Here is a 26647-nt window from a genome sequence, read left to right as displayed (position 1 = left end):
GCTGCCTTTTTACAAATGTTGCTTATATGAAAATCAAAATTTAACTGGTAGTCTATATCTACACCCAGCAGTCTAACAACCTCATCACAGGTAATATCAGCTGGACATATGTCAAAAATTGTTTGGTTTTTTTTATGTTTTCGAAAGTTCTTTTTCCAACGGCTATAGCCTGAAATTTATCCGGGTTTGCTTGCATGCAGTTAAAATTAAACCATTCAATAAGAATTTGACTTTCTTGTTCTAATACATTTTTAACTTCAGTAAAACCAGGTGAACTAAAAGATAGTGTATTCATCTCAGTGTTGTTATATTTTCTGGTCCTTCGGGATCATTGATTTCAACTCATTTAGACTTGAAGATTGAATACTGCTTAAGCCGGTGCTAGAGGGCGTGGGCAGTGTTGCTTTTTCCATTACTGCCCATGAACAGACTCAATCAAACCGAGTCTGCAATTTTCACTGTTTGCCTTGTTCTCGGTGCTTCCGATGGATCTACTTTCCAGATTTTATCATCTGCATAATTATAAAGTGTTCCTTTCTGTATAAAATAAAAAATGTCATTTATAAATACGTTAAAAAGTAGGGGGCCTAAAATAGAACCTTGAAGTACACCTTTTTTTATGTTTTTCCATGTACTGACCACATTACCAATTATGATTCTTTGTTTACGTCCAGTAAGATATGACTGAAGGAGAGTTGTTGCTGATTCGGATAAGCCATAAGCGGATAATTTACTTAATAAAATGTTATGGGTAGGCAGTCAAATGCTTTTGATAAGTCCATTAGGATAGCAGCTAAGTACAAATTTGGTCTAAAGCGTGTTTCCAATCTTCTAGTAATTTTAAAAGAGTAGTTTGGCATCCATGGCCTTTACTCGGTATAATTGGATTTTGTCATTGTATCATTTTTCTTATGTAGGGGAGTACAAGGCTTACAGGAGCGAATTACTTTCCCTGGAAACAAGCAAATTTCCATTTTCAGGCAACATGTATGCCTACATTCGGTCTGATAAGACGGACCCTGCCTACATCTGATAAATTCTTTTTTGTATTTCGTGAACTTGCGAGTATTTGCATAACAATGGCCGACGGAAATGAGACTCCGAACCGTGTCAAAAGACTTTTTTCGTCTTTCCTAAGTTCTGTTTGCCAGCCATCAACTGAAAACACACAAATAACGTTCGTAATATAAACTTGTCTCATGCAAAAATGAAATCTTATAATCACATCAAGTGTTTCACCATTAATTTGTGTAAATGCATATTTGACATCTATTTTCGCGAATTCCAGACGTTTCACCCCCAAGACTTTTCCTCCCCTAGACATTTCACCCCCAAGACATTTCCTCCCAAGACTTTTCACCCCCAATTTTACAAACCCTAGACTTTTCACCCCCAATTTTTAATATAGTGAAAATATCATGAAATATTTTGTTACTTGATATTTAAAATCTTTTTTTATATATTTCGTATAGGTTGTTAGGGCATTTATGAAGATAATTTGTTACTTTACGAACCATAATTCTACAAAATATACACTGAATTTAGGGTACCATACATGTAGTCAACTTAAAGGTCCATTACTAAGGGAAAGTGAGTTGGCAATTTTTTTCATAGCCAGTGCATAGACTTCTGCAAGACACTAAATAATGAAGATTGGCAGGTCAAAATTTACAGAAGGTCTTTGGAACTCAAAGAAATGTATGTGCATGTATTATGTTGAAATTCCAATGAATCGACAGAATGACCCCCCAGGTCTTTTTAACTTTCTTCATACCTCATAGAAAAATAATTGTACATATACTGCGATTTATTTCGAATTTCTACATACCAACTTTCATTTTCCAATAAAATGAAATAGTTTCTGTGCTTTTTAAAAGAAATTAAAATGTTCACTTTCCTTAGTATTGGACCTTTAATCAATTGATCTTTTTAAATGTAAATTTGTTTAGACTTCTTAATGATTAATTTTGTTTTCTATGTTATTCAAATGGATTCAAGTTTTAATTATGTAATATAATTATGAAAAATATGTGTAGATTTAGATTACAATAGTAGATGTAAATATTAACTAGGGGTTAGAATTAGAGGGTATATGTTTATCCTTTAGTATCATAATGATAGCCCAATTGTGATAACATGTAATATGGTTATTTATAAGTGCAATATGATGTGGAATTTATTTTTATGATATATTTTTATTCATTTAACAAGATATATAGTCTCAGGTAACTCAGTATTGAGTGGCAGCATCGATATGTTTAATGTTATTATATGTAATACATGTATGTACTGTGATGTTATTTATGTATGCTGATGAGACTGGAATAAATAAATAAATAAACTAATATTACAATTTGAAAGTCATTCAAGCACACATAAGCACACATGCATTTACACACACGAGCACACTCATGCTTACACATATAAATACATTGTGTGTACTGTTTTAAGTCATCTGGTGGATTTTAATGTTTGTAGTATTGTTTTTTACCGTTTTATATGTCTCTTATAATTCTAAAATTGAATGGCCATTTACATATGTTTTAATGTTGTGTTGTATATTTGTATATACTTATAGTTTGTAAATGGAAGAGACTGAAATAAAATAAAATAAAAATTTCATTGTAGGTCAATATTTTAAACTCTTCATAGGTATTGCGTTTAATCAACACCTTTGATTGACAGAAATTGTCAATATTTTAAACTCTTCATAGGTGTTGTGATTTAATCAACACCTTTTGATTGACAGGAATAAGTGTTAAAATATAAATGGATTAACTGGCTAACCTACAGTATATTAAACTTTGATTAATCTAAACCTTGACTGATCTTATGGAAATCAAAATTTGAAAAAACAAACAAAATTATACTCACTCAAAAATGATGTTGCTTCAAAAATGAAACTAACTTTCAATATCTTGTCTAAGTTTATTTGCGAAATAAACGAATTTTGACAGATTCAGTAATTCCTTCCTATTTTCCGTAGACATCAGATTTACAGAGTGGGCCATCTACAGTAATATGGTTTTAAACATTTTCTTCATAATTCTTTATACAACGGACATACAAGAAGAAAGTGATATTCATTTTCTAAAGAACTAAGATTACAAAATTTACATTTTATATCATTTTGATCGTGTTGTTATATCTACCTCTTACTATTTCAAAATTATGTTATGATAATCTAAATCTACTAAGAGCAATTCGAAATTTTTTTCTTCAATAATTATTATATTTAAGTATTTTTCAAGATTAAAGGAATGTTTAAATCTACTATAAGACAGTAATCGTTGAGAATTGTTAATGTTAGCATATCAAGTTTGATAATAATTGTCCAATATTCTCTGTAGAAAAAGAATTACTGTTACTATCTTGACCTATTCATATATCCGACAATCCCAGGTTTATTTGAAACGCCCAGTTTGAATTATTATATGTACAGTAATGTTATTGTTTGCATCGTTGCACAGCATATGATAAATTCTTTTTTGTAGTGAGTTTTCATTCGAATTCTTTAAACAGAACCAGAAGCTTAGCATATTTATCCTTTTTTTTCTTATTCTATTATACTTAGTACGCATGCTTGTTAAATTAATTCTATTTCTCTCATTTTTGTCTTTCACAAATGTATTTCTTGCTTTCTTGAAATTATTTTTTGCTTTTATGTAACAAGATTCATCAAACCATTTCGACTTATTAGATAATCGAGAATTTGTTATTATTTCAATTTATTGATATAACTTGAACATGTACAGTTTATCATTTTAAGGACAAAATATACTAAAACATGCAAGAGAATGCTGCCAATTAATTAAAGGTTGATAGACTTAATTTATCTTGCATCACTTGCCTATAAAGGATAACAAAAACTAACAATTAAGTTGTCGACAACAAACGATGTGCGATATAAACAATTTTAATATAACATTTTTTCCATAATAGATATATTGCTTATTTCCTATACAAAATCAGCATAATATTTGGACAAAATAAATGAAAGTCCGAAAATCCCCAAACTTTGTTTTAATCATCCAAATCAGTAATCTTCTAACACTTGATTGACTTATATAATTTATTTTCTCACAATATAACAAACAAGACAAATGGGTCATTTTTTTTATTCAGTCTTATTTTTTACCATTGATAATTTATTGTACAAAATTTGCATATATTTATCTATTTCTATTACTATGATGTAAATTATTTGATAGCGGCTTTTAGCAATGTATTTTTTTTATGTCACAACACTGTTAATTGATAGCAAACTTTCAAACCTTGAACAACAAGGCTAATTTTAACATCAATAAAATATTTTACTTTGAAGTTATTATTATCAAAAGTACTTCTATTTTTTTTCAATCACTGAACATCAAACAAAGGGATTAAAATATTTTTTTAGTTTTGTAACTATTGTCAAAAGTACCTTTAATCATCAAAGTCACATTTTCAATCATTGAACAAACAAATGAATTAAAAGATAACCTTGTAAATAACTTATGTTTAAAGTTTATGGTCATCTCTACTAACAAACATCATAAAATATATTTTTTTAATGTATTAACCTAATTATAATACATATGAAATTATTCATAACTATACAACCCCCTCCCCCCAAAAAAACATTATAATCATATTTAATAATAAAAACAAATAGGGGGTGAAAAGTCTTCATATGCTATAAAACACCAGACTTTTCACCCCCAAATTGGGGGTGAAAAGTCTTGGGAGGAACAGTCTTGGGGGTGAAACGTCTGACACCCTATTTTCGCGAACACCATGAAAAGTAGGATCCGAAAATTAGTCATAAATGCAAGACCTGACGGAAGAGTTAGCTTAGCTAAAAGTTCCTTCTAGCATATATGCAATGTAGTGATAGCAGGTTCATAGGTCACTTCTAGTCCAGCTAATTTGACGCGAGCCTAGGAAATACTGAGAATTTTTTTTCATGGCAGTGGCTAGAGAACCGGAATCGGTTCCCTAGACAGCGAACTTATTCGTCCAGAACAGGTTCTCTAGCCAAAGTACTGTGCATAGGCTAGGGAACCAGAATTTTATTTCTGTGCATAACTGGTGAAATTCACTTTGTTTCCTTTGGTAAGTATCATGTGCATGTTCTTATCTTAATAAGTTAATTAATTTTACTATTTCAGCAAGCTATGCCCTTTTATTTATTTGTGTTTACTGTGTCTCCAGAAGTGTACTCGCCGCATACTGTCCGCCATATTGGAATTATAAAATAAACTGGTACGAATGAATGCGAAATCGTCGACACTGGAGACAAAATAAACTTGAAATTTAAACTTAGAAGGTGTAAGACAATAAAAGAAACAATTAAAACAAAAGTAATTTCTGTTAATTAGTATTGATTACATATCCAGGCCTCGACCTTAGTGGTGGACCGGTGGACCGTTGGACCGACGCAACCAAAATATTGGTAGGTCCACTAACTATCAAAAGTTAGGTAGACCAACGGTCAACCAATTTTCAGTCACAGTCTGTAAATAAAATAAAACCCTTAACAGTGAAAAATAGGGGGGAAAATCGTACCCATATCGGCGAATTCACAAAACGAAAGTTGATTTTGCCTTAAGTACGGCATTCTACAGTTATAAGCATTGGCGAGTTAAAGTCAGGATAGCACGAATGGACTACTCAACCGATCGGGCGAGTGGTTTTTACGTGGTAACTTTACCAAATTGAGAAATTACATCCGGCAAAATTACCTGGATTGACTGGAATTTACCCGCGAATCGTAAAAATATCAAAACGTCATGCTGGTAATTTTCCATTCCACAAGCACGTGCGCCCTATCGTAATATCTAATTTACATCGCGGTTACTTTTGACACAAAAAAACGCGCGTAGTGCATTCATTTTTTAATATAATCGCCTCAAATTTTCAACACCGCTTGAGAACTAGTACAGTTTGAATTCTATAACAATTTTAATAAGATATCGACAGGAATGTAGGCAAAAGTCTTTAAAAACGATCAAATTTTCATATAATGTTTTGTAAAATTTCAAACAGCGCGATCTTGATTATTTATTTCCTTCTTAAAGTAAATAAACGGTACATACTATGGTAATAAAATTCAGACTTTTGACCAGAAAGTACAAAAAACACAATTAAAAAATCTTAAATAATGAAAAAGCGGCAGCAATTTAAATACATGGAGTAAAACGATTTTGTTGCGCGGCAGAATAGGTTACGTGACCTCATGAACGTAAATAGAAATGTGGTTTTAAAATGAAGCAGTATGATGTCGTTGCGGTTTTTAATAAGTTTTAAATGATTCTTTGTACATATATTTTTTGACACAACACTTTGTTATTGTTAAATATTCTTCTCAAACAATAATGTAAATTTCTTGAGGGCAAATAGGTCACAAAGGTAGGACATCCACTATCATCGTTCACGGTTTGACACATTTACATGTCAGTTTATTCGGGATATTGCACATTCGCTTTTAAAAAATTAAAGAAAAAACTTTTTTTACTGATTTCTTCTCAACAATTAAAGGAATCGAGAAAGTACGATCAGACAGTGATGTGTCACATGGCGTGAAAACACGACGTAATGCCATGACAATCTCTGGGAAACTATATCCCTTTGATCTCCACTGCAGATGCCACAATAACCGACACACTTCTTTTAGCTCTTTGAGGGGGTGTTAACTGATGATGAAAACGAGGCCGATTACTTAGTTTATCATCAGAATAATTACCGATAATTGTTGATGTTTTTTTTTTCACTTTCAACACGGGTCGGGAGGATGATGATTATTGTGTCAATATTTTGGGACACTTTTAAAAATAATTATTTTTCCGGATAACAGATTGCTACTGTCTTCCATTTTTAATTATTTTAGAAATAAGTCCTGTTTCTTTGAGTCATATGAAGTTATGACGTCTACAACATCACAATTTATGTGATGGAATTGGTGGTCCACTAAAGTCTGAGCAGGTCTACTAGATTTTAGCAGTTGGTGGACCTGCTGGCAACTGCTGAAAAAAGTTAAGGTCGAGGCCTGCATATCTTTGAACATGAAATGCCGAGGTGTTACAAACCAGTATTTAAAGTGATCAAGGAATCTGTATGAAGTTTTAAGGGCAATTAAAATTAATTAAACATCTAATGACGCAAATACAAACCAATATTATTTTATATTTAAATAATTTAAATATATAGTACAAGTTTCAAGCAAAATTTAATAACATTTAAAAACTGCGAAGTAGTTTTCACGCATTCATTCGTACTAGTTTATATCATTCCAATACGGCAGACACGAGTACACTTTTGGAGACGGTAAACGCAGTTAAATGCAAGGGCATGGTAAAATTAAGATAATAATATGCATGACACTTAATTACCAAAACACAAGGTGGATTTCTGACACTTACCAAGAAACCAAGTGGATTTTGGCAGCATTATGCATAGAAATAAAATTCCAGTTCCCTAGCCTATACACGGTATTTCGCTTAGAGAACCGGTTCCGGACGAATAAGTTCGCAGTCTAGGGAACAGATTCTGGTTCTCTAGCCAGTGCCTTTTTATACGCCCGTTTGAAAAACGGGACGTATTATGGGAACGCCCCTGGCGGGCGGGCGGCGTCCACAGACCTTGTCCGAAGCATATCTTCTACATGCATGAAGGGATTTTGATGAAACTTGGCACAGTTGTTCACCATCATAAGACGGAGTGTCATGCGCAAGAACCAGGTCCCTAGGTCTAAGGTCAAGGTCACACTTAGAGGTCAAAGGTCAAATTCAAGAATGACTTTGTCCGGACCATATCTTCTTCATGCATAGAGGGATTTTGATGAAAGTTGGCACAATTGTTCATCATCATGAGAAGGAGTGTCATGCGCAAGAACCAGGTCCCTAGGTCTAAGGTCAAGGTCACACTTAGAGGTCAAAGGATACAAGAATGAAAACTTTGTCCGGAGCATTTCTTCTTCATGCATAGAGGGATTTTGATGAAAGTTGGCACAAATGTTCACCACCATGAGGCGGAGTGTCATGCGCAAGAACCAGGTCTCTAGGTCTAAGGTCAAGGTAGCACTTAGAGGTCAAAGGATACAAGAATGAAAACCTTGTCCGGAGCATTTCTTCTTCATGCATAGAGGGATTTTGATATAACTTGGCACAAATGTTCACCACCATGAGACGAAGTGTCATGCGCAAGAACCAGGTCCCTAGGTCTAAGGTCAAGGTCACACTTAGAGGCCAAAGGTCAGATACAAGAATGACTTTGTCCGAAGCATTTCTTCTTCATGCATGGAGGGATTTTGATGTAACTTGACACAATTATACACCATCATGAGACGAAGTGTCATGCGCAGTTCCCTTCTTTCGAATTACTTCCCTTTGTTGTTACTATAAATAGCTTATATTGTAACTTTTTCATTACTAGTCTTTGGGAAAAATCGAGACCATTTTTCTGTAGTACAACATGCATGCTACATCCAATTTTGAGGTGTATTTTGACCAGTCTCTACCTGGTAAAGATTTTTGTGAGGATTTACAATTTTTTTTTTTTTTTTTTTTTTTAAGATTAACTTCCCTTAGTTGTTACAATAAATAACTTATATTGTAACTTTTTTATAATTGACCGTAGGGAAAAACCAAGACCACTTTTCTGTGGTACAACATAGATGTTACTTTCCAATTTTAGGTGTATTTTAAGGTATCTCTACCTGGTAAGGAGTTTTTTTGTGGACTTAGAAAAACAAAACACTTAGTTATTACTAAACAACCACAAAATTAAAATTCCATTTGCAAATACAGGTGCTAGAGTAAAGAAATTTGCTGTGATGGGCGTATATTGTGACATTCTTGCACTCTTGTTTCATATGGGCAATATCCCCACTCGCGTCAAACTCTCGAAAGGCCAAAATAGTTTAAGCAACTCCCGATGAAATTTTCATCGCTGCCGACACTTTCCATAATACAGGTTTAAATGCCGATTATTTCATGAATTGGCCATAATTTCCAATAAAACTTACATGCATCGAAAGGAGATTCAATTCCTCATTGATTTATGAAAAAATTATCAAATACTATCCAAACTTACGAATTTTCTGGTGATTTAAACCTATGTATGTACTGTACACGATTAACGTTTACTGTGTACAGTACACCTAACGTGACCTATATGTGCAAGTGATAAAACTAATAACTTTACAGATTTTGTTTACGCTAGTAAAAAGTCATTGCATGCGTTTCTGTAATTTCATATACCTTTTTATACTCTTTAAAAATTATCAGGGAGGGGTGAGCATATAGTCACCCCCTTGTTCTTCTGTCCAACCCTCTGTCTGTCTGTCACACTTCTTTAGCTGGAGGATAACTGGAGATATTCTTGTTACAAAGTTAACTGACTATATGCACTGGTCAAGTGGTAACACTGAGTACAAAAGCAGGGATTGTGAGTTTGAAGCCTGCTCCTCCAACCAGAATAGTGTTATTTCTAGAGCTCAAAAAGGGCAGGGTGCTTCCAAAAAGGGGCAGGGTGCTGTCCAAAAGGGGCAGGGTGCTCTTTTAGACGTGAAAGTTACCATAGCAGTAGTTGCATTTCTAGATGTCTATAGTTAATATGTATTCCATTTATCTTTATTGCACACTTAAAAGAAAGGTCACAGAATAAAGTGGTAAATCTTCCCAAAAACAGTAACAAAGTTTACAAAGGCTTTTTACTTACTTTATAGTTTAGGTTAAACCATTTAAGCTTTTCTCTAAAAAAATGTCACCAAGAATGTCAACTTATTCATATGAATATGAAATAGTGGAGGGCCTTAATATAAGCTTAATCTTGAAACCATGGTCATGTTGTAAACAACATAGTAAAAGGCCTGTTTCAGGTCACATTGTAAACTAATAATTATCAAAAGTCATGTTGTATTGATCAGGTCTTTCATCGATATTTCATTAACAGAAAAGTGCTATTACAGTCAGGTTAAAGTTTACTAAAACGCATATCCAAAATATACTATCCGGATACTGGTACACTTTCGGAATTTTGTCTGAAAGTAGTTTTTACTCAGTTTACATGACCCACTAGGGTAAACCAGAGATAGTTCCTCAAATTTTGATGTTTCTCATCATAAAAAATACATCGACTGTCAGCTTTTTTAAAGGAAATATGGAAAAATTGCATACGACATCGGAATAATAAGACTCGTGAACGGACATTCTAAACTTACTTTTACTTTCGATATTCATTAAAATTTGTGAATTTTCTAGTTTAAATTACAGTAGAATCAAACTGCATTGATATATACTTGTTATTGTACTAAACAACAGTCTAATTTAAATTTTGCACAAAGAAATCTAGGGCACTTTTCACGTGCTCGGTAATCAGCTGGCCGCTTACGAATGCCTTTTTGACATTTCACAGGATCCATACAATTTATCAATTAGTTTTAACACTTCATTGATTCTCATTACCTGTGTGCACTCGCCGTGACGTAATTTGCTGATCAAAAAATCGTTGAGGCATGTCAACAGGGAAATTGGCAGGATTTAGCAGAAGATCAAAGGCAAGAGGGCACATTTTAAGGGCAGCGTGGCGGCAGTAAAAAAGGGCAGGGTGGGGCGCCCCGCTGCGTCGCTCTAGAAATAACACTACAGAAGTTACTCACATAGGGAAGAGAGTCTCCTGTATGGATGCTTTATGTCTGGCATGCTAAAGAAAAAGAGCTTTATGCCTGGCATGCTAAAGAAAAAGAGAATCCTCTGGAATTGAACTTGTATCTTGTACTGTCCTCCAGTAAAAAATACTCTGATTCATGTGGAGGACTCGCCCATATAATATATGGCTTACTGATATTGGCTTTAAATAAGCTTAAACACCAGGGTAAAAGTATAAAAGGCAGACAGGCTCAGAAAATGTCTACTTTTCAGCTGGTCAAATCAAAGGAAAAGCTTGTTAACACCATAGAGGTCACATTTAAGACTATATCTTCATGAAACTTGGTCAGAATGTTAATCTTGATGATCTCAAGGTCCAGTTTGAATCTGGGTCATGTAGGGTCAAAAACTTGGTCACTAGGTCAAATCAAAGGAAAAGCTAGTTACCACTCTAGAGGCCACATTTATGACCGTATCTTAATGAAACTTGGTCAGAGTGTTAATCTTGATGATCCATAGGTCAAGTTCAAATCTGGGTCAGGTGGGATGAAAAACTAGGTCACCAGGTGAAATCAAAGGAAAAGCTAGTTAACACTCTAGAGGTCACAATTTTGGCCCAATCTTAATGAAACTTAGTCAGAATGTTACCCTCTATAAAATCTTGGACGAGTTTGATATTGGGTCATCTGGGATCAAAAACTAGGTCACCAGGTCAAATCAAAGGAAAAGTTTGTTAACACTGTAGTGGCCACATTTATGACCATATCTTAATGAAACTTGGTCAGAATGTTAATCTTGATGATCTATAGGTCAAGTTTAAATCTGGGTCAGGTGGGGTCAAAAACTTGGTCGTTATGTCACATCAAAGGAAAAGCTTGTTAACACTCTAGAGGCCACATTTGTGACTGTATCTTCATGAAACTTAATCAGAATGTTAATCTTGATGCTCTTTAGGTCAGATTTGAATCTGGGTCATGTGGGAAGGGATCATCCTACAAGGCGATTTGAGCAATATCGTTGCTTTAAAGTCGGCCACTTCGCCGAATTATTGCCTCCGGGCGAAATCCGAATCGCCGAGTTTTTCAGCAAGTTATTATCTGTTTACTTAAAGTAGTAAAACTTGATGCATATTCTAAATTAAATTATCGATAAATCCGTAGTCAATCCCGCCTACTCGCCTGTCAAACTTCAGCCAATCGTAGCGTTAATATCCCAAAGTGTCAATCAATAATATTGTAAGCCGTCGCCATTTTGAAAATTTTCAATCGGCGTGTAAAAAGCCGATAAACTTAATGAGAGCATGATCTTATGCAACAATTGTATATTATTCTTTCAGTTTATTAAAGATTACTTCAAACATTATTTCAATTACCATGGTTATGGCCAATTTCTGTAAATGAATTGCTCGGGTACTGTTGATAAAAAATGATTTCACCGACGTCAGAACTGCCGTACAAAATATGGTAAAAAGATCGCCATTATCTACGAGTTTGGTATTATTTTCGAAAAAATTAATTATAAATAAATAAATTAAATGTATAAATCTGAAAAAGTTGATGCAAAAATCAGGCATTATAAAAGCACGAGAATCGAAACATGAATGAAATTTTTCATGGCGTTTTGATCGTGCACCTGATAAATTTACAAGATCCAGACATGTAAATTTCAGATAAAAATTTAAAGGCGACTTTTTCATAGCTAAGTTTATACTTTATTTAGAAATTAATGAAAATGATAATGCAAGAATAAATTTCCTTAAATAATTACTGTTTATAAGTTACAGCTAGACCCATAGAAAGTGGATATATATCTGTATAGGCAGGAAACTGAATGCTAAGCAGATTCTTCTCCTTAAATTCCTCAACTTCTCCCTAAATTCTGTGGAGGGAGAAGTCACTTCTCCCTAAAAATTTTGACCTTGGATGATCCCTGGTGGGGTCAGAAACTAGGTCACCAGGTCAAATCAAAGGAAAAGCTAGTTAACACTTTAGAGGCTACATTTATGACCATATCTTAATGAAACTTGGTCAGAATGTTGATCTTGATGATCTTTAGGTCAGGTGAGCGATACAGGGCCTTCATGGCCCTCTTGTTATAGAATTAGAGTTGTCCCAAAGATTAATGCGATAGGCCCTCAATGCCCACAAACGTATTATTAGGCTAAAGCTCATTTGTGTACATTTACAGATTAAAACAGGCAAAGTGGAAGTTATAATATGTTCTTTTCATGTCTGGACAAAAATGTAGATCTATATTAGTCATAAGAAAAAAAATGCAGCAGTTTTGGGTTCAAAACGAGATCGCCAAGATAACAAACAACACTGCTCTTGAAACAACACTGCTCTTCGAGTAGTATTGGAATCCAGTCTGAAACTAACTATTTTTACTACCTGCAAATTGACAAGTTGATAATCGACGAATGAATGATAAACTCGATGGATGCCAAAAACACTAATTAGAGCAAAATTAGTGGAATCTTTAATGTGTGATTTCTTCTGATTAAAACAATTAGAATATCTATTTATATTTCGGTATATAACATTTTATTATAGATATCATTATAATATTTAAAGTCATTAGATCTAGATCTTTGTACTTTTTCACTTAAATGATTTTTTGTGTAAGTGTCCGAGTTGACAAGAATTGTAAATATTTCGTCGGCCTTCCTCGGCATCTCTAAAAATAGATTTGAAACATCTTCAACCTCCATCAGGCATTTAGGAACATAGATTATACGATATCGATTTACAAGATTGTAAACTCGATTACTCGAAGCTACATTTTGTTTGACTTTGAAATTTTAATAAATTACACATGTCAAATGTTAAATATAGATAAGTTACTGCTGCTAAAATTAAAACTGTCTCTAAAATACTGAAAACGTACTGAATATCATTGATTATCAAATTTAAAAAAATGGTGGACTGAAAACTTCCATATTTGCGAAAATTGACTTAACAACGGCATAAAGATAGGGTGTTTCTGCGCAGTGGCCGGTTACTGTCGATGGCCGGCCAGACCCGAACCCGCTCTACATGAAATGCTAATTCCTGTGTACCATTGCTCTGATACTGATACAAAAACAAAGTTAAGTTTAAACTAAATAACTTCCTCCAATCATGTCAGTTATTAGTATTTCAACAATGAAAAATATTTGTAGATACCCTGGTAGATACATAGTCTTTTTAATTTGTGGTTGAATATTTACTACAATTTTTTTAGATCTGAAAACTAGTTATTTCTGTATATACAAAAGCACACCTGTTTCTGTTTACTAGAGATAAAGTTTCAGTGTTGTCACTCATCATCTGTCAGATAAGCCCAGCCTATTCTCTAAATATGCTTAATGGCTTTACTACTGTTGTATCAGCCAGTTAAAGCATATTCAGTCATGTCAGTTTTCAGAAAGGAGCAACAATAGGGCTTCTGATTGGTAGAAAATTTGTAGGGATTTCTGAGATGATTATTTACCATGTAAAGTGGTTTGATTTTCCATTAGCATAATATATGTTGAATTAGTTTAAACCAGTTAGAGAGATGGCTTGTTTTCACCAGCTGGTTAAATTGACCCATAAGTTAACAGACTGTAATTTGCATGAAAACTGTTATGTATATATATGAGATAATGAGTTTAAATTACCCTGATGTATGTCATAATATATATCATGAATTTAATTTGGGTTTTATCTTCAAGCATAAAATGGTTTCAGCTTTTCCCTTTTATGGAAAACAAATGTGTTTCACAGTATGTCAGGTATGACTTACCGTAGATACCCATGTATAATGCGCACCCGTGTATAATGCGCACCCCCGATTTTGGCCCAAAATCCTGGGAAAAAAACATTTTTGGTCAATTTTGAGGTGGAGGGAAAAGGAAAGTAGAGTTTACATCGACACCGGTAATAAATTTTATTTCCGCGGCGGAGAGCAGCATCGGTCTCGCGGTACAATCGATTTTTGTTTTCTTGAAAATAAAACCAGTAAAATATTGTTTTATTTGTTGTTTTACCTTTTTAATTAACTTTTTTGAATAAATAAACAGCAGCTGATTCAATATTACGGAATGGTATCTCTCAAAATGACATGAGCTTCTCAATTCAAACCAATAACAAAAGGTGTGATAGTCTTTTTGTCATGATCAAATAGCCAGTAATTACCGGCAATTAACATGTCACCTCGTGTCAATTATGTTGTTCACAGTTTGATCTCGGTTAAAGATATTTCTCGATCTTTAATTAGTATCATAATTTTTGTGATTTATTAACATTTCTTTCATCAAAATACTTTAAAATTTATATGAAATTAATTTTGTTTGAAAGAAAAATAAACCATTCGATCTTTTACGGAACGTAACGTCAATCTTAGATTTTAGTGGTGACAGTAAGCGCGGGGAGTAGTTTCCATTTACCAAAATGGCGAACATCGGTAGCAAACTTGTTTTGAAGTTGGAAAATTGTCTATACCTGTGTATTATGCGCACCCACGATTCGGGGGTTGTCCCGGGGGTCAGAAAACTGTGCATTATACACGGGTATCTACGGTAAACAACCAAAATGTGTTTCCCACACAGTAGTTAGAATCTGTACCATCAAGGTTACAGTCAAGGACCTAAACAGTAACCCATAGACATTCCGCTTTCAGAGGCAATTGTTACTTATTAGGGATATCTCTTGTTTAATATTTAAATATTCAATATTTGTAATTTTTCCGATGCAGGTGCAAGGAATCCAAGTCAAAAAGTGTTGAAGGCAGAGTGACAGAATCAAGTGTGCCAGATTCTAGAAATAGACAGTTGTTTTATAAACGTGTTTACACCTTTTCAATATCCTTTGAATTGAAGTTATAATTATTTCTTGTCTGACAAGTTTTATTTTTAGCTCAAATTTATGAATTATGAGGAGACCTGGACTGTAGTGATCAGTGCTGGTGTCTGAGTCTACAGCTGGCTTAATGTTTCATCTACTTCCGCATTATTAGCTTACCTGAGCACAAAGTGCTCATGATGAATTATTGTTATCATGCTGTGTCTGTCCGTCAAGTCTTCCGTTTGTCCGTCAAGTTGTCCGTCCGTAATCAATTGTGTTTGAATGACATCTCCTCCAAAACCACAGAATTGATTTTTATGAAACTTGGCCATAATGTTCTTTGGGTGGTCCTCTACCAGAATTATACAAATGGTTCCACTTGGTTGCACATAGTGACTGCCAGAGCTAAAAATAGAAAAAAAACTTCAAACAACATCTCCTAAACTGATTGTCCAATTTTGAAATAATTTCACATAAATAGTCCTTGTGTCACCCTCTACCAAGGTTGTTCAAATTATACCGATTCGTCAAAAAACTTGGCCGCCAGGGGACATGGTCACTTTTCCCTATATGTATGTATTATTTACCAGATTTTTATAGCGCTCTTTTCATCTATAAAATAAAGGTTCAAAAGCGCTTAGTGGAAACTTTAAATATCTTCTGGTGTTAAGCTAACAGTCCAATTTTAAAATAATTTTACATAAATGGCCGTTGTGTGACCCTCTGCCAAGATTGTTCAAATTGTACTGTGTCATGCGTCCGTCAACTATTAAAAAAAAAAATCTTCAAAACCACTGGGCAGATTTACAATAAACTTCACAGGAATGATCCTTGGGTGGCCCCTTTTCAAAATTGTTCAAAGAATTGAATTCCACACAGAACTCTGGTTGTCATGGCAACTGAAAGGAAAAACCTCTTGTCCACTGAACAGATTTTGATGAAACTTTACACAAATGATCTCTGCCATTCTCTGGGTAGTTCTCTTTCAAAGTTGTTCAAATGGTTCCAGTTCATTGAACATGTGGGTATTTTTGGTTAAAAATAGTTTTTCTAGCTATCAGACTTTAAAAATCTTATCTGGAGCTTCGATATTTGGCATAAAATATAAGGGTTTGATTCTCTACCTTAATTGTCCAAATCATTGCCCTAAGGTCAAAAATGGCCACACCCCTATGTGTGACATGTACTTACTTATAGGCTTATATATAAGAAACTTCGAAAATTTTCTTCTCTTAATCCATTTTAGCTAGTGCCTTGATATTTTGGTGTGATATTGGACTTTTACCGTCTGCTGTAATTGTTCAAATTATTGCACTAGGCTAAAATTGTGTGTGACATGTATATATAATATAGGTTAACATAGAAGAAAGCTAACTCTGTACTTGTGCCATTACTTTGAGGCCTTGTACACAGGTGAGCACTTCAGGGCCAATTACCCTCTTGTCTCTGTTATTTCTTGATAGATTAAATTGCTTCAACATAAAAAAGTTATTCCACATCAGCACTTGCATCATATGACACAATGGCCATAAATCTCACATCAGTACTTGTTGATTTATCTCCCCTTATTTACGAAAAATTTTGATGCACCTTTTTTACCCTATCTCTGTTTTTACTTAATTGATTTGTTACTTGAAATAGTTGTTACACATAATAACCCATATGACACTAGGGCCATTACACTGGCACCATTATTTCATTAATTATGACCTTTTTACGTAAATATCAGGCTGAAGTTTTGATGCCCTTCTATTTCTGTTATTTAAGGCTTTGATTTAACAGTTGTCATATATCAACATCATAATTATGACACAAGGTCAGTAACACCAGCTCAGTCATTAAATGAGTTTACCCCCTGTTTACTTAGAATTTCAAATTAAACTTTGATGGACTTCCACTCTCATCTCGATATTTCTAAATGGATTGGCTTCCAACTGAAGACTAGGAAGCCCGGGAAGATGTTGCTGTTTGTAAATTTTGTTTCTTAACTCACAGGATTATCATTTAAGTGAATGCCAAGTATTGAACAGATTTTGAACTGCCTTGTAAGTTGTGCATAGATATTTATATAATATGTCAGGCTAGTTTTGAAAGTATATATGATTGCCTTAACATAACAACCCATTAACATGGTTTGCCAAGCCTTTAGAGTTGTCCCCCTTGGTATGTGCGAGATATGGATGGGAGAATGTTAACTCTGATATGCTTCAGTGTGTAAACTGCAAAGCATTTCTTTGTGGTAGACTTCCGAAAGGAGTAGACACTCTAGTATGTAAGTATCTTCAAACAATATTATGTCATCTATAAAGAAAATATTTGTAACCTTTTGTTAATTTTAGTCAAATTATGAACTAAAATTTTCATTGGGTAATTTTAATGTCAAAATGATGTAATGATTTTTAAAGTATTTCTCTTTAGACTTAATAGAGTTCATGCAATGCTGGATCACCTTAACCTGTACCCTGCTAAATTTCTATACATGTAATTAACTTGTCCATCTTTCAATTCGGACAGTACCATTAACTGTCTAAAGGGGTGCTTACCAAAAAGGTAGACTGAATGGCGAACAGTGCATGCACGAATGTGCAGGCTGCTCATAATCTACACTGGTCGCAAAAGTTGGAATCAGTCATGTCCAGCATGATAAGGGTTAACATAATGTGTCTATTTCATGTCAAGTGGCTCTAATATTCTTGTTCGCGCAGCCATCTTGGGCTTGTGTAACAGTTTGAACATGGCTGTGCAGATCAGCATTCATTTTTTTGGAATAAGATGTCAAAGTTCAGGACAGTTTTGTGTATGTTAACACATATTGTCACAAGGATTTCCATGTTTTATTCCCAAATAAAGAAAATTCAGGGCTATCAAGATTAAAAGTAAACTAGTAAATAAATGACAATAGATGACACCTATGACTTTGGAGATCAGTAAATCAATGACCACAGCGACCATGAGCTTGAATTCTTGACATACTGTCATTACATTTTTGAATCTTATTGTTTTGGGGGTAGTGGTCAGTAGGTGAAAGGTCAAGGTCACAGTGACCTGAAGACTGAAAATGGTTACTTCTCAGTAAGTAAAGAACATGTTTGCCTTCAGTTGTCAAACTTAAGGATGATTGCTTGTATACAGTAATGAACCATTTTGTTTCGAGTGTCAATAAGTCAAATGTCAAGGTCGTAATTACCTTGAGAATAAATACAATTGCTGAACTGAAGTACACTTGTACCTTATGCTTTTTAACTCGCAAGATCATTGCCTGTGGTCAAAGCACAGGGAATATTTAAAATGTCTTAGAGACAACATGCAGAGTTCTTGAGTAGACCTTCATTATTAAGTTTAAGGTCAAGGTCACAGTTAGATGCGAATGATAAAATAGCTTAAATTCATTCCGTATCTTCTTTACCATTAGAATGAATTTCATAAGAAAATAATCAGATGGCTTGCAGAGTGCACAGCTGAGATCACCATTGAAAATCACATATATGTGTATGGGTTGTCAGTAACTCTTACAATTTCTTGTTGCAGTTTAAATAATTTGTGATCTTCTGGAAAAAACACTTGCACTTCGTGAGTTTGCATGCTAAATTTAAGCCCCGATTATGATGTTTTGATTTGTATTCAGACAGGGAGTGTTGCAATAAGTTGAAGAAAAGTTTGATAGACTCCCATGAGAAGCTGTGTAAATGGTCCTCCAGTCCCTGTCCAGGTATGTAGAGTGTTTTGTGTGGTCAGGGTTTTTTAGCTCACCATAACCAAATGTTCACAACAGCTTTTGTGATGTGCTGAGTCTGTAGTTGGTAATTTTTAGCTCGACTATTCAACGAATAGTCTTGCTATTTTACTCACGTTGGCGTCAGCGTCACACCTTGGTTAAAGTTTTGCATGGAAGTACATAATAGCTATTATTCAAAGGCATATAGTTTTGAAACTTATTTTTTCTTTTTCTTAAGGTCAATAACCAACCTCACATGCTCAAGTCCCATAACTCTGACATGTATTTTCGGCAAATGATGCCCCCTTTTAGACTTAGAAAATCCTGTTTAAAGTTTTTCAAGCAAGTTACTATCTCCAAAACTAATGCAGATGTTGAATTGAAACTTCACATGTGTCTTTGGGGTTATAAAACTAGGTGATAGCATCAAGTCCCAAAACTCTGACATGGATTTTGGGCAATTTATGCCCCCTTTTGGACTGAGAAATCCTGTTTAAAAAATTTTGCTTGCAAGTACATTTAGCTATTATTTAAAGGCATATAGCTTTGAAACTTATGTTTTCTTTTTCTAGGTCAACAACCAATCTCACAGGATCAAGTCCCATAACTCTGACATGTATTTTGGGCAAATTATGTCCCCGTTTGGACTTAGAAAATTCTGGTTAAAAGTTTTGCATGCAGAAAATCCTGGTTAAAGTTTTGCATGCAAGTTACTATCTCCAAAACTAATGCAGATATTGAATTGAAACTTCACTTTATCTTCGGGGTTATAAAACTACATGTAGGTGATAACATCAAGTCCCATAACTCTGACATGTATTTTGGGCAAATTATGCCCTCTTTTGGACTTGCAAAATTCTGGTTAAAGTTTTGCACATAAGTTACTGTCTCCAAAATTAATGCAGATACTGGATTGAAACTCTATAGATATTTTAACATTTAGGGTAATATCCCTGCTCCTTGGATAACAATTGGAATAGTCTAGCATTGGCTGTCTTATGGACAGCTCTTGTTACTTTAAACAACTTATTCTCATGAACTACATGATAGGTCTTCACTAAACTTGGTAATAAATATTGCTGCATGATCCTCTCTCACTTTTGTTCAAGAGGTTCCATTTGTTTCCTGTCTTGAGCTGGCAGTTCTAAATATAAGTTTTCAACAATTCTTATCAACAGTTTGATAGATGATCAAGCATGATCTGTAGTGTCTTGGTAAGGTCGCTCTTAATTTTTTTTCAAATGATTGTATTTGACCCCTTTTAGGGGCCACCAAAGCTAAAATTAGAAAACCTGTATACAACTACTTTTCATGAACCACTTAAGATAATTTCACTAAACTAGTTCAGCAGCATTTCTATAGACTGTTTGTGACCAGGTGTTCAAAGTCCTGCTTAGCTTTCCATTTTGTAAAGTGCTTTTGTATGTAATACATTGTGGAACAGAATCACACCTGTTTGTCAGCTGCCCTAAATCTTGTAATACTTAAATCTTAACCTTTACCCTGCTAAATTCTAAAATGGACTGGTCCATCACTCAGTTTTGGCAGTGCCCCCTATTATTCAAAGGGGTGTTCACTGAAAATCTACTGACTGAATAGCGATCAGTGCAGACCATGATCATCAGTGCAGGTTGAATCACTTGCCGCCAGCAGGCTAAATGTTAGAGACATTTCAATAAACTATGAGGAATGTTGATTTTACTAAAGTCATGTAAAAAAGCTGTTGAATCTATTCAAACATCAGTGATTCAGTGAACAGCAAAATGACAGTAAGAAAATGAGGATATTTGATCAGTGTCTTATTTTTAAGGATTGGGTTTATTCAGAAGCACTTGCTTATTGCTGAACTATCCCTTTGTACTCCAGCTTTGTCATGAAAGGAGTGGAGGGGTGCCTAGCAGTACAATAAGTAGCTGACTCATCATGTACACTGTATGAATATGACTGTAATTAAAACAGGGTTTTGGTTTGGTTCACCTAAATATATAGATTTTTGTGCAGAAATATTCAGTGTGTAAATAATCCTGACATAAAAACTAAGAAATTGCCACAAATTATTTTGTGTTCTGCTGTAATGCACCTTTTGAAAGGTTTTAGGGCAGTAGAGCACTGATGCTGGATCTATTCATATGGATCACTGTAGAAGCCTTCTGTCCGGGAAATTGGATCATGGCCTTCTAGCTAAGAGAGTTAAAAGATGTCCTCCTTAACTGATAGGTCAGTTTTAAAATAATGTGACAGAAAAATGTTTCTTTGGTGAACCTCAGAGGAGATTGTTCAAATTATTCCAATTCATAAAAAAAAGGTAGCCGCCAGACGGCATTATCACTTTTCCCTTTATGTATATAGTAGGAACAAAAAAAACCTTACCAGGAGTTGCTTGTTTAACTAGCATATCCTTTGGTGATCCTCTACCAGTTTTACTAAAGTTTTGTTTTTCGTCAAAAACATGGTTGCCAGAGGATGTGGTCACTTCCTTATATAACAAAAATGTTTAAAACAAAACTTCAAAAATCTTTTCATCAGAAACTTCCGGCCTATGTCTAAAGTGTATATATGGCTCGATGGAAAACTTTGAAAATCTCAGCTGAAACTCTCGAGCAGTTTTCAAACTAATCTGGCAGAAATGTTTCTAGTTTTACCTTTCTTGAGCTGTGAATGTCTAGTAAGAAATATTGGGTCATTGTGGCACTCCAGATCTATTAAAGGGATAACATAGGTGTTTCTATTTTCTTGCAAATACTTTTAGCAATTTGAGTAACTGTCTGAATCCGAAGTGTTTCTGTAGAACATTCAGTCCGGATCATTCTGATGGGAATTTATACCAAAATTAAGGGGAAAAATATATGAATGAAATTAAAACAGTAATTAATGAGTTTTATGTATAAAAGAACTACATGTATAAAAAATTAAGCCAGATTTATATTATATTTACCACTACCATTCAAATGGAGCAGTGAGGGGCATGTCCTTTATGCTGAGCCCGCTTGCAGAAGCGAAGACATAGTTGTCCAAATGGCTGTTCGGTGTATGTGCATGCGTCCGTCCGTCCGTCCGGATTTGTTTGTCTGGACCATAACTTTGACATGCATGGAGCAATCTTGTTTATATTTGGCATGAATGTTAACCTCAGTGAGACGGAGTGTCATGCGCAAACCACAGGTTTCTATCTCAAAAGTCAAGGTCACACTTACAGGTCAAAGGTCAAATTCAAAAATGACTTTGTCCGGAGCATTTCTTCTTTATGCATGGAGGGATTTTGATGTAACTTGGCAAAGTTGTTTACCGTCATGAGACGGAGTGCCCGTAGGCATCTATTTCAAAAGCAGTCTCTTGTCTCGCCATAGTGCTAACTACAGTTCTAAAAGTAGGACTTCTTAATGGAAAAATGATCCCCTACCTTAGACCTGCACCCAGCTAATTTGAACATACTATTAGATGATAATAAACTCTCCTTTGAAACTAATAGATGATAATAAACTCTCCTTTCGAACATACAAGAAAAGCTTAGGTAGTCAATACAAATTGCCAAACAGGTGAGTCAGTACAGAAATAAATTGGCAATCAAAATCAAATAGTATTAGGCATAACTTGTTGAACATTTAACTGAAATAACACTTATGTTTTGCTTGTTTTTAGTATGACTGGTCACAATGTCATGTATTTAAAAATGTATATTGATAAGTGACAGTAGCAGTTTTGTCAGCCACACATTAGAAATTAGTTTGTCTTGGATAATTTAAAAAAGTTTGTCTGTGAAAAGATCCAGATTTTCAAAAATTCATCAGAACCATCATTCTAATCAATAATTTCAGAGTCATTCCAATATGTTCCCTATCATGACAGGGAGGAGTTGCTGAATAATTTTTGGTTCAGAGTGACCTCCCTTCAGTGTGCCAGAATTCCATCTATATCATACACATCAATGGAAGAGAAGGTAACAGCAGTAATATTTTCATCTTTAACCTAAATATGGTATATGTATCAGATTTCTCAGAAAATTAACCCTTACCTTGCTAAATTTCTATAATGACCTTGTCCATCTTTCAATTTGGACAGTACCATTAACTGTTAAAAGGGGTGCTTAACAAAAAGATACTGACTGAATGGCGAACAGTGCAGATCATGATCAGACTGCAGAGATGATCTATACTGGTCGCAAAGGCAGAATCACTCATGTCCAGCATGATAAGGGTTAATGATTATTGTCCCAGTTGTAAATTTGTCAGAAAGTTTTAATTCCTGATGTAAAATACACCACCTTGTTAGCCTAGTGGTAGAGTACCGGAGGTCGTGGGTTTGATTCCTGGCCGTGTCATACCAAAGACATAAAAAATGGTACTAGTTGCTTCCTCACTTGGCACTCAGCATTAAGTAGGTAGTGCTAGGACTGGTCGGCTTGGTGATGTGACTGGGTGGGATATCATGCCTCGTGTCTATGGAGTGATACTCCAGTGAGGCAGCACTATAAAGTTTGGCATTGTGCTCACTGCTACAAGTAGACACTGTCGTTTATATGACTGAAAAAGATGTTAAACCTGAACACACACACAATCATGTAAAATAATAGACATGAGCTATATAAAATGTTATCAGTATCCAGTCTGTCCATTAAAGCACAAAACTACTGTTGAAGAAGTTGTAGTTGTAAGTCCAGTGCACATTATATTTCCTCCATGATAATCAGTGATTTGTTCCTGAAAAAAAAGGTTACGGAATCAGGAATCTGGATAGGTAAATTTAACGGTACCTAACACAACTGAGTTACTGCTTAAACCCATTGAACTAAAGTTATCTTTGAATAAAATGAAATTTAAAATTTACTGCAAACAATTTGTAGTAAGTATGTGCTCTTATTTTTGTTTTCAGGGAGTTTCAGAAGAGACCATGCTTGCTTACACAAAATCCATCCAGTTGAACAGTACAGATGAGAGGGATGCTCCAGCATCTGTCATTGTGTGTGCTCTTTGTGGCTGGCTTTACAGGTAATCTCCATTGTAATCACTAAGGTTCAACTTTGATTAAACGAGGAATGGTCTCTGCATTTGTGCTGGCAATATCTTGGTACAGATGCTCAGATGAGTATTTGGTTTATTAGCTCACCTGTCACGAAGTGACAAGGTGAGCTATTGTGACCGCTTGATGTCCGTCGTGCGTCGTCCGTCCGTCAACATTTTCTAAAAAAATCTTCTTGAAAACCACTGGGCAGAATTACACCAAACTTCACAGGAATGATACTTGGGTGGTCCCCTTTCAAAATTGTTCAAAGAATTGAATTCCATGCAGAACTCTGGTTGCGATGGCAACCGAAAGGAAAAATTTTAAAAATCTTCTTGTCCAAAACCACAGGGCCTAGGGCTTTGATATCTGGTGTGAAGCATCATCTAGTGGTCCTCTACCAAAATTGTTCAAATTATCCCCCTAGGGTCAAATATGGCCCCGTCCCGGGGGTCACATGGTTTATATAGACATATATAGGGAAAAGCTTTGAAAATTTTCTTGTCTGAAACCATACGACGTAGGCTTTTGATATTTGGTATGATATATAGGGAAAACTTTGAAAATCTACAAAACCACAAGGCCTAGGGCTTTGATATTTGGTATGTAGCATCATCTAGTGGTCCTCTACCAAGATTGTTCAAATTATCCCCCTAGGGTCAAACCAAGATTGTTCAAATTATCCCCCTAGGGTCAAATATGGCCCCGCCCCGGAGGTCACATGGTTATACCCCCACCAAACATGTTTGAGGGGGGTATATAGGAGTCAGTTTTGTTGCGTCCCGTCCCGTCCCGTCCCGTCCCGAAATCTATTATCTCAGTTATTACCAAATAGATTTGATTCAAACTTAAAATACATGTTCCACCTTATCACCCACATCATGTGACACAAGGTGCATAACTCTTGACACCAAGTTTTCATGAATTATGTCCCCTTTTACTTAGAATTTAAGGTTAATTTTGTTGTATTTTCACTATATCTCAGTTATTACTAAATGGATTTGATTCAAACTTAAAATAGATGTTCCACCTCATCACCCACATCATGTGACACAAGGTGCATAAATCTGACACCATTTTTTTTATGAATTATGCCCCTTTTTACTTAGAATTTAAGGTTGATTTTGAGGTATTTTCGCTATATCTCAGTTACTACTGAATAGATTTGATTCAAACTTAAAATAGATGTTCCACCTCATCACCCACATCATGTGCCAACATCATGTGACACAAGGTGCATAACTCTGACACCAAGTTTTCATGAATTATGTCCCCTTTTACTTAGAATTTAAGGTTAATTTTGTTGTATTTTCACTATATTTCAGTTATTACTAAATGGATTTGATTAAAACTTAAAATAGTTGTTCCACCTTATCACCCTGATGATGTCACATAAGGTGCTTAACTCTAACATAAATTTTTTATGAATTATGTCCCCTTTTACTTTAAATTTAAGGTTGATTTTGATGTATTTTCACTATATCTCAATTATTACAAAATGGATTTGATTCAAACTTAAAATAGATGTTCCACCTCATCACCCACATCATGTGACACAAGGTGCATAACTCTGACACCAATTTTTCATGAATTATGCCCCTTTTTACTTAGAATTTAAGGTTGATTTTGATGTATTTTCACTATATCTCAGTCTCTACTGAATGGATTTGATTCAGACTTAAAACAGATGTTCCACCTCATCACCCACATCATGTGACACAAGGTGCATAACTCTGACACTAATTTTTCTTGAATTGTGTCCCCTTTTTCCTAGAATTTAAGGTTAATTTTGATGTATTTTCACTATATCTCATTCTGATTGGCTTAGAGCCAAAGGGAAGTAACCTTTTTTAGCTCACCTGTCACAAAGTGACAAGGTGAGCTTTTGTGATCGCGCAGTGTCCGTCCGTGCGTCCGTCCGTAAACTTTTTGCTTGTGACCACTCTAGAGGTCACATTTTTCATGGGATCTTTATGAAAATTGGTCAGAATGTTCATCTTGATGATATCTAGGTCAAGTTCAAAACTGGGTCACGTGCGGTCAAAAGCTAGGTCAGTAGGTCTAAAAATAGAAAAACCTTGTGACCACTCTAGAGGTCACATTTTTCATGTGATCTTCATGAAAGTTGGTCAGAATGTTCATCTTGATGATATCTAGGTCAAGTTCGAAACTGGGTCACGTGCGATCAAAAACTAGGTCAGTAGGTCTAAAAATAAACAAGAGGACCATGATGGTCCTGAATCGCTCACCTGTCCCCACATGACCCAGTTTTAAACCGAGTATGATGTCGTTTTTTTCTATTATTTGATATTGTGACCTAGTTTTTGAGCTCATGTGACCCAGTGTTGAATCTGATCTAGATATCATCAAGATAAAAATTCTAACCAATTTTCATGAAGATCCACTGAAAAATATGGCCTCTAGAGAGGTCACAAGATTTTTTATTATTTGACCTACTGACTTAGTTATTGAAGGCACGTGACCCAGTTTCGAACAAGACC

General features: G+C 34.9%; 1 protein-coding gene across 1 annotated transcript in view; it reads left to right on the top strand.

Moving 5' to 3' along the window:
• Window positions 1-1049: 1049 nt before the first annotated feature.
• Window positions 1050-26647, top strand: part of LOC123529121 (zinc finger C3HC-type protein 1-like) — a 52035-nt gene continuing 26437 nt past the window's right edge. Inside the window, exons 1-6 of the mRNA XM_045309335.2 lie at window positions 1050-1177; window positions 15345-15450; window positions 17555-17705; window positions 19059-19142; window positions 22964-23085; window positions 24018-24133. Of these exons, the coding sequence (XP_045165270.2) occupies window positions 1080-1177; window positions 15345-15450; window positions 17555-17705; window positions 19059-19142; window positions 22964-23085; window positions 24018-24133 (677 nt within the window). The 5' untranslated portion in view covers window positions 1050-1079. The remainder of the gene's footprint in view (window positions 1178-15344; window positions 15451-17554; window positions 17706-19058; window positions 19143-22963; window positions 23086-24017; window positions 24134-26647) is intronic.

Source organism: Mercenaria mercenaria, chromosome 13 (genome assembly GCF_021730395.1).
Source record: "Mercenaria mercenaria strain notata chromosome 13, MADL_Memer_1, whole genome shotgun sequence".
NCBI classification, from domain to species: Eukaryota; Metazoa; Mollusca; class Bivalvia; order Venerida; family Veneridae; genus Mercenaria; species Mercenaria mercenaria.
Note: the sequence above shows the minus strand (reverse complement) of the source record. Positions and strands in the feature narration are given on the sequence as shown.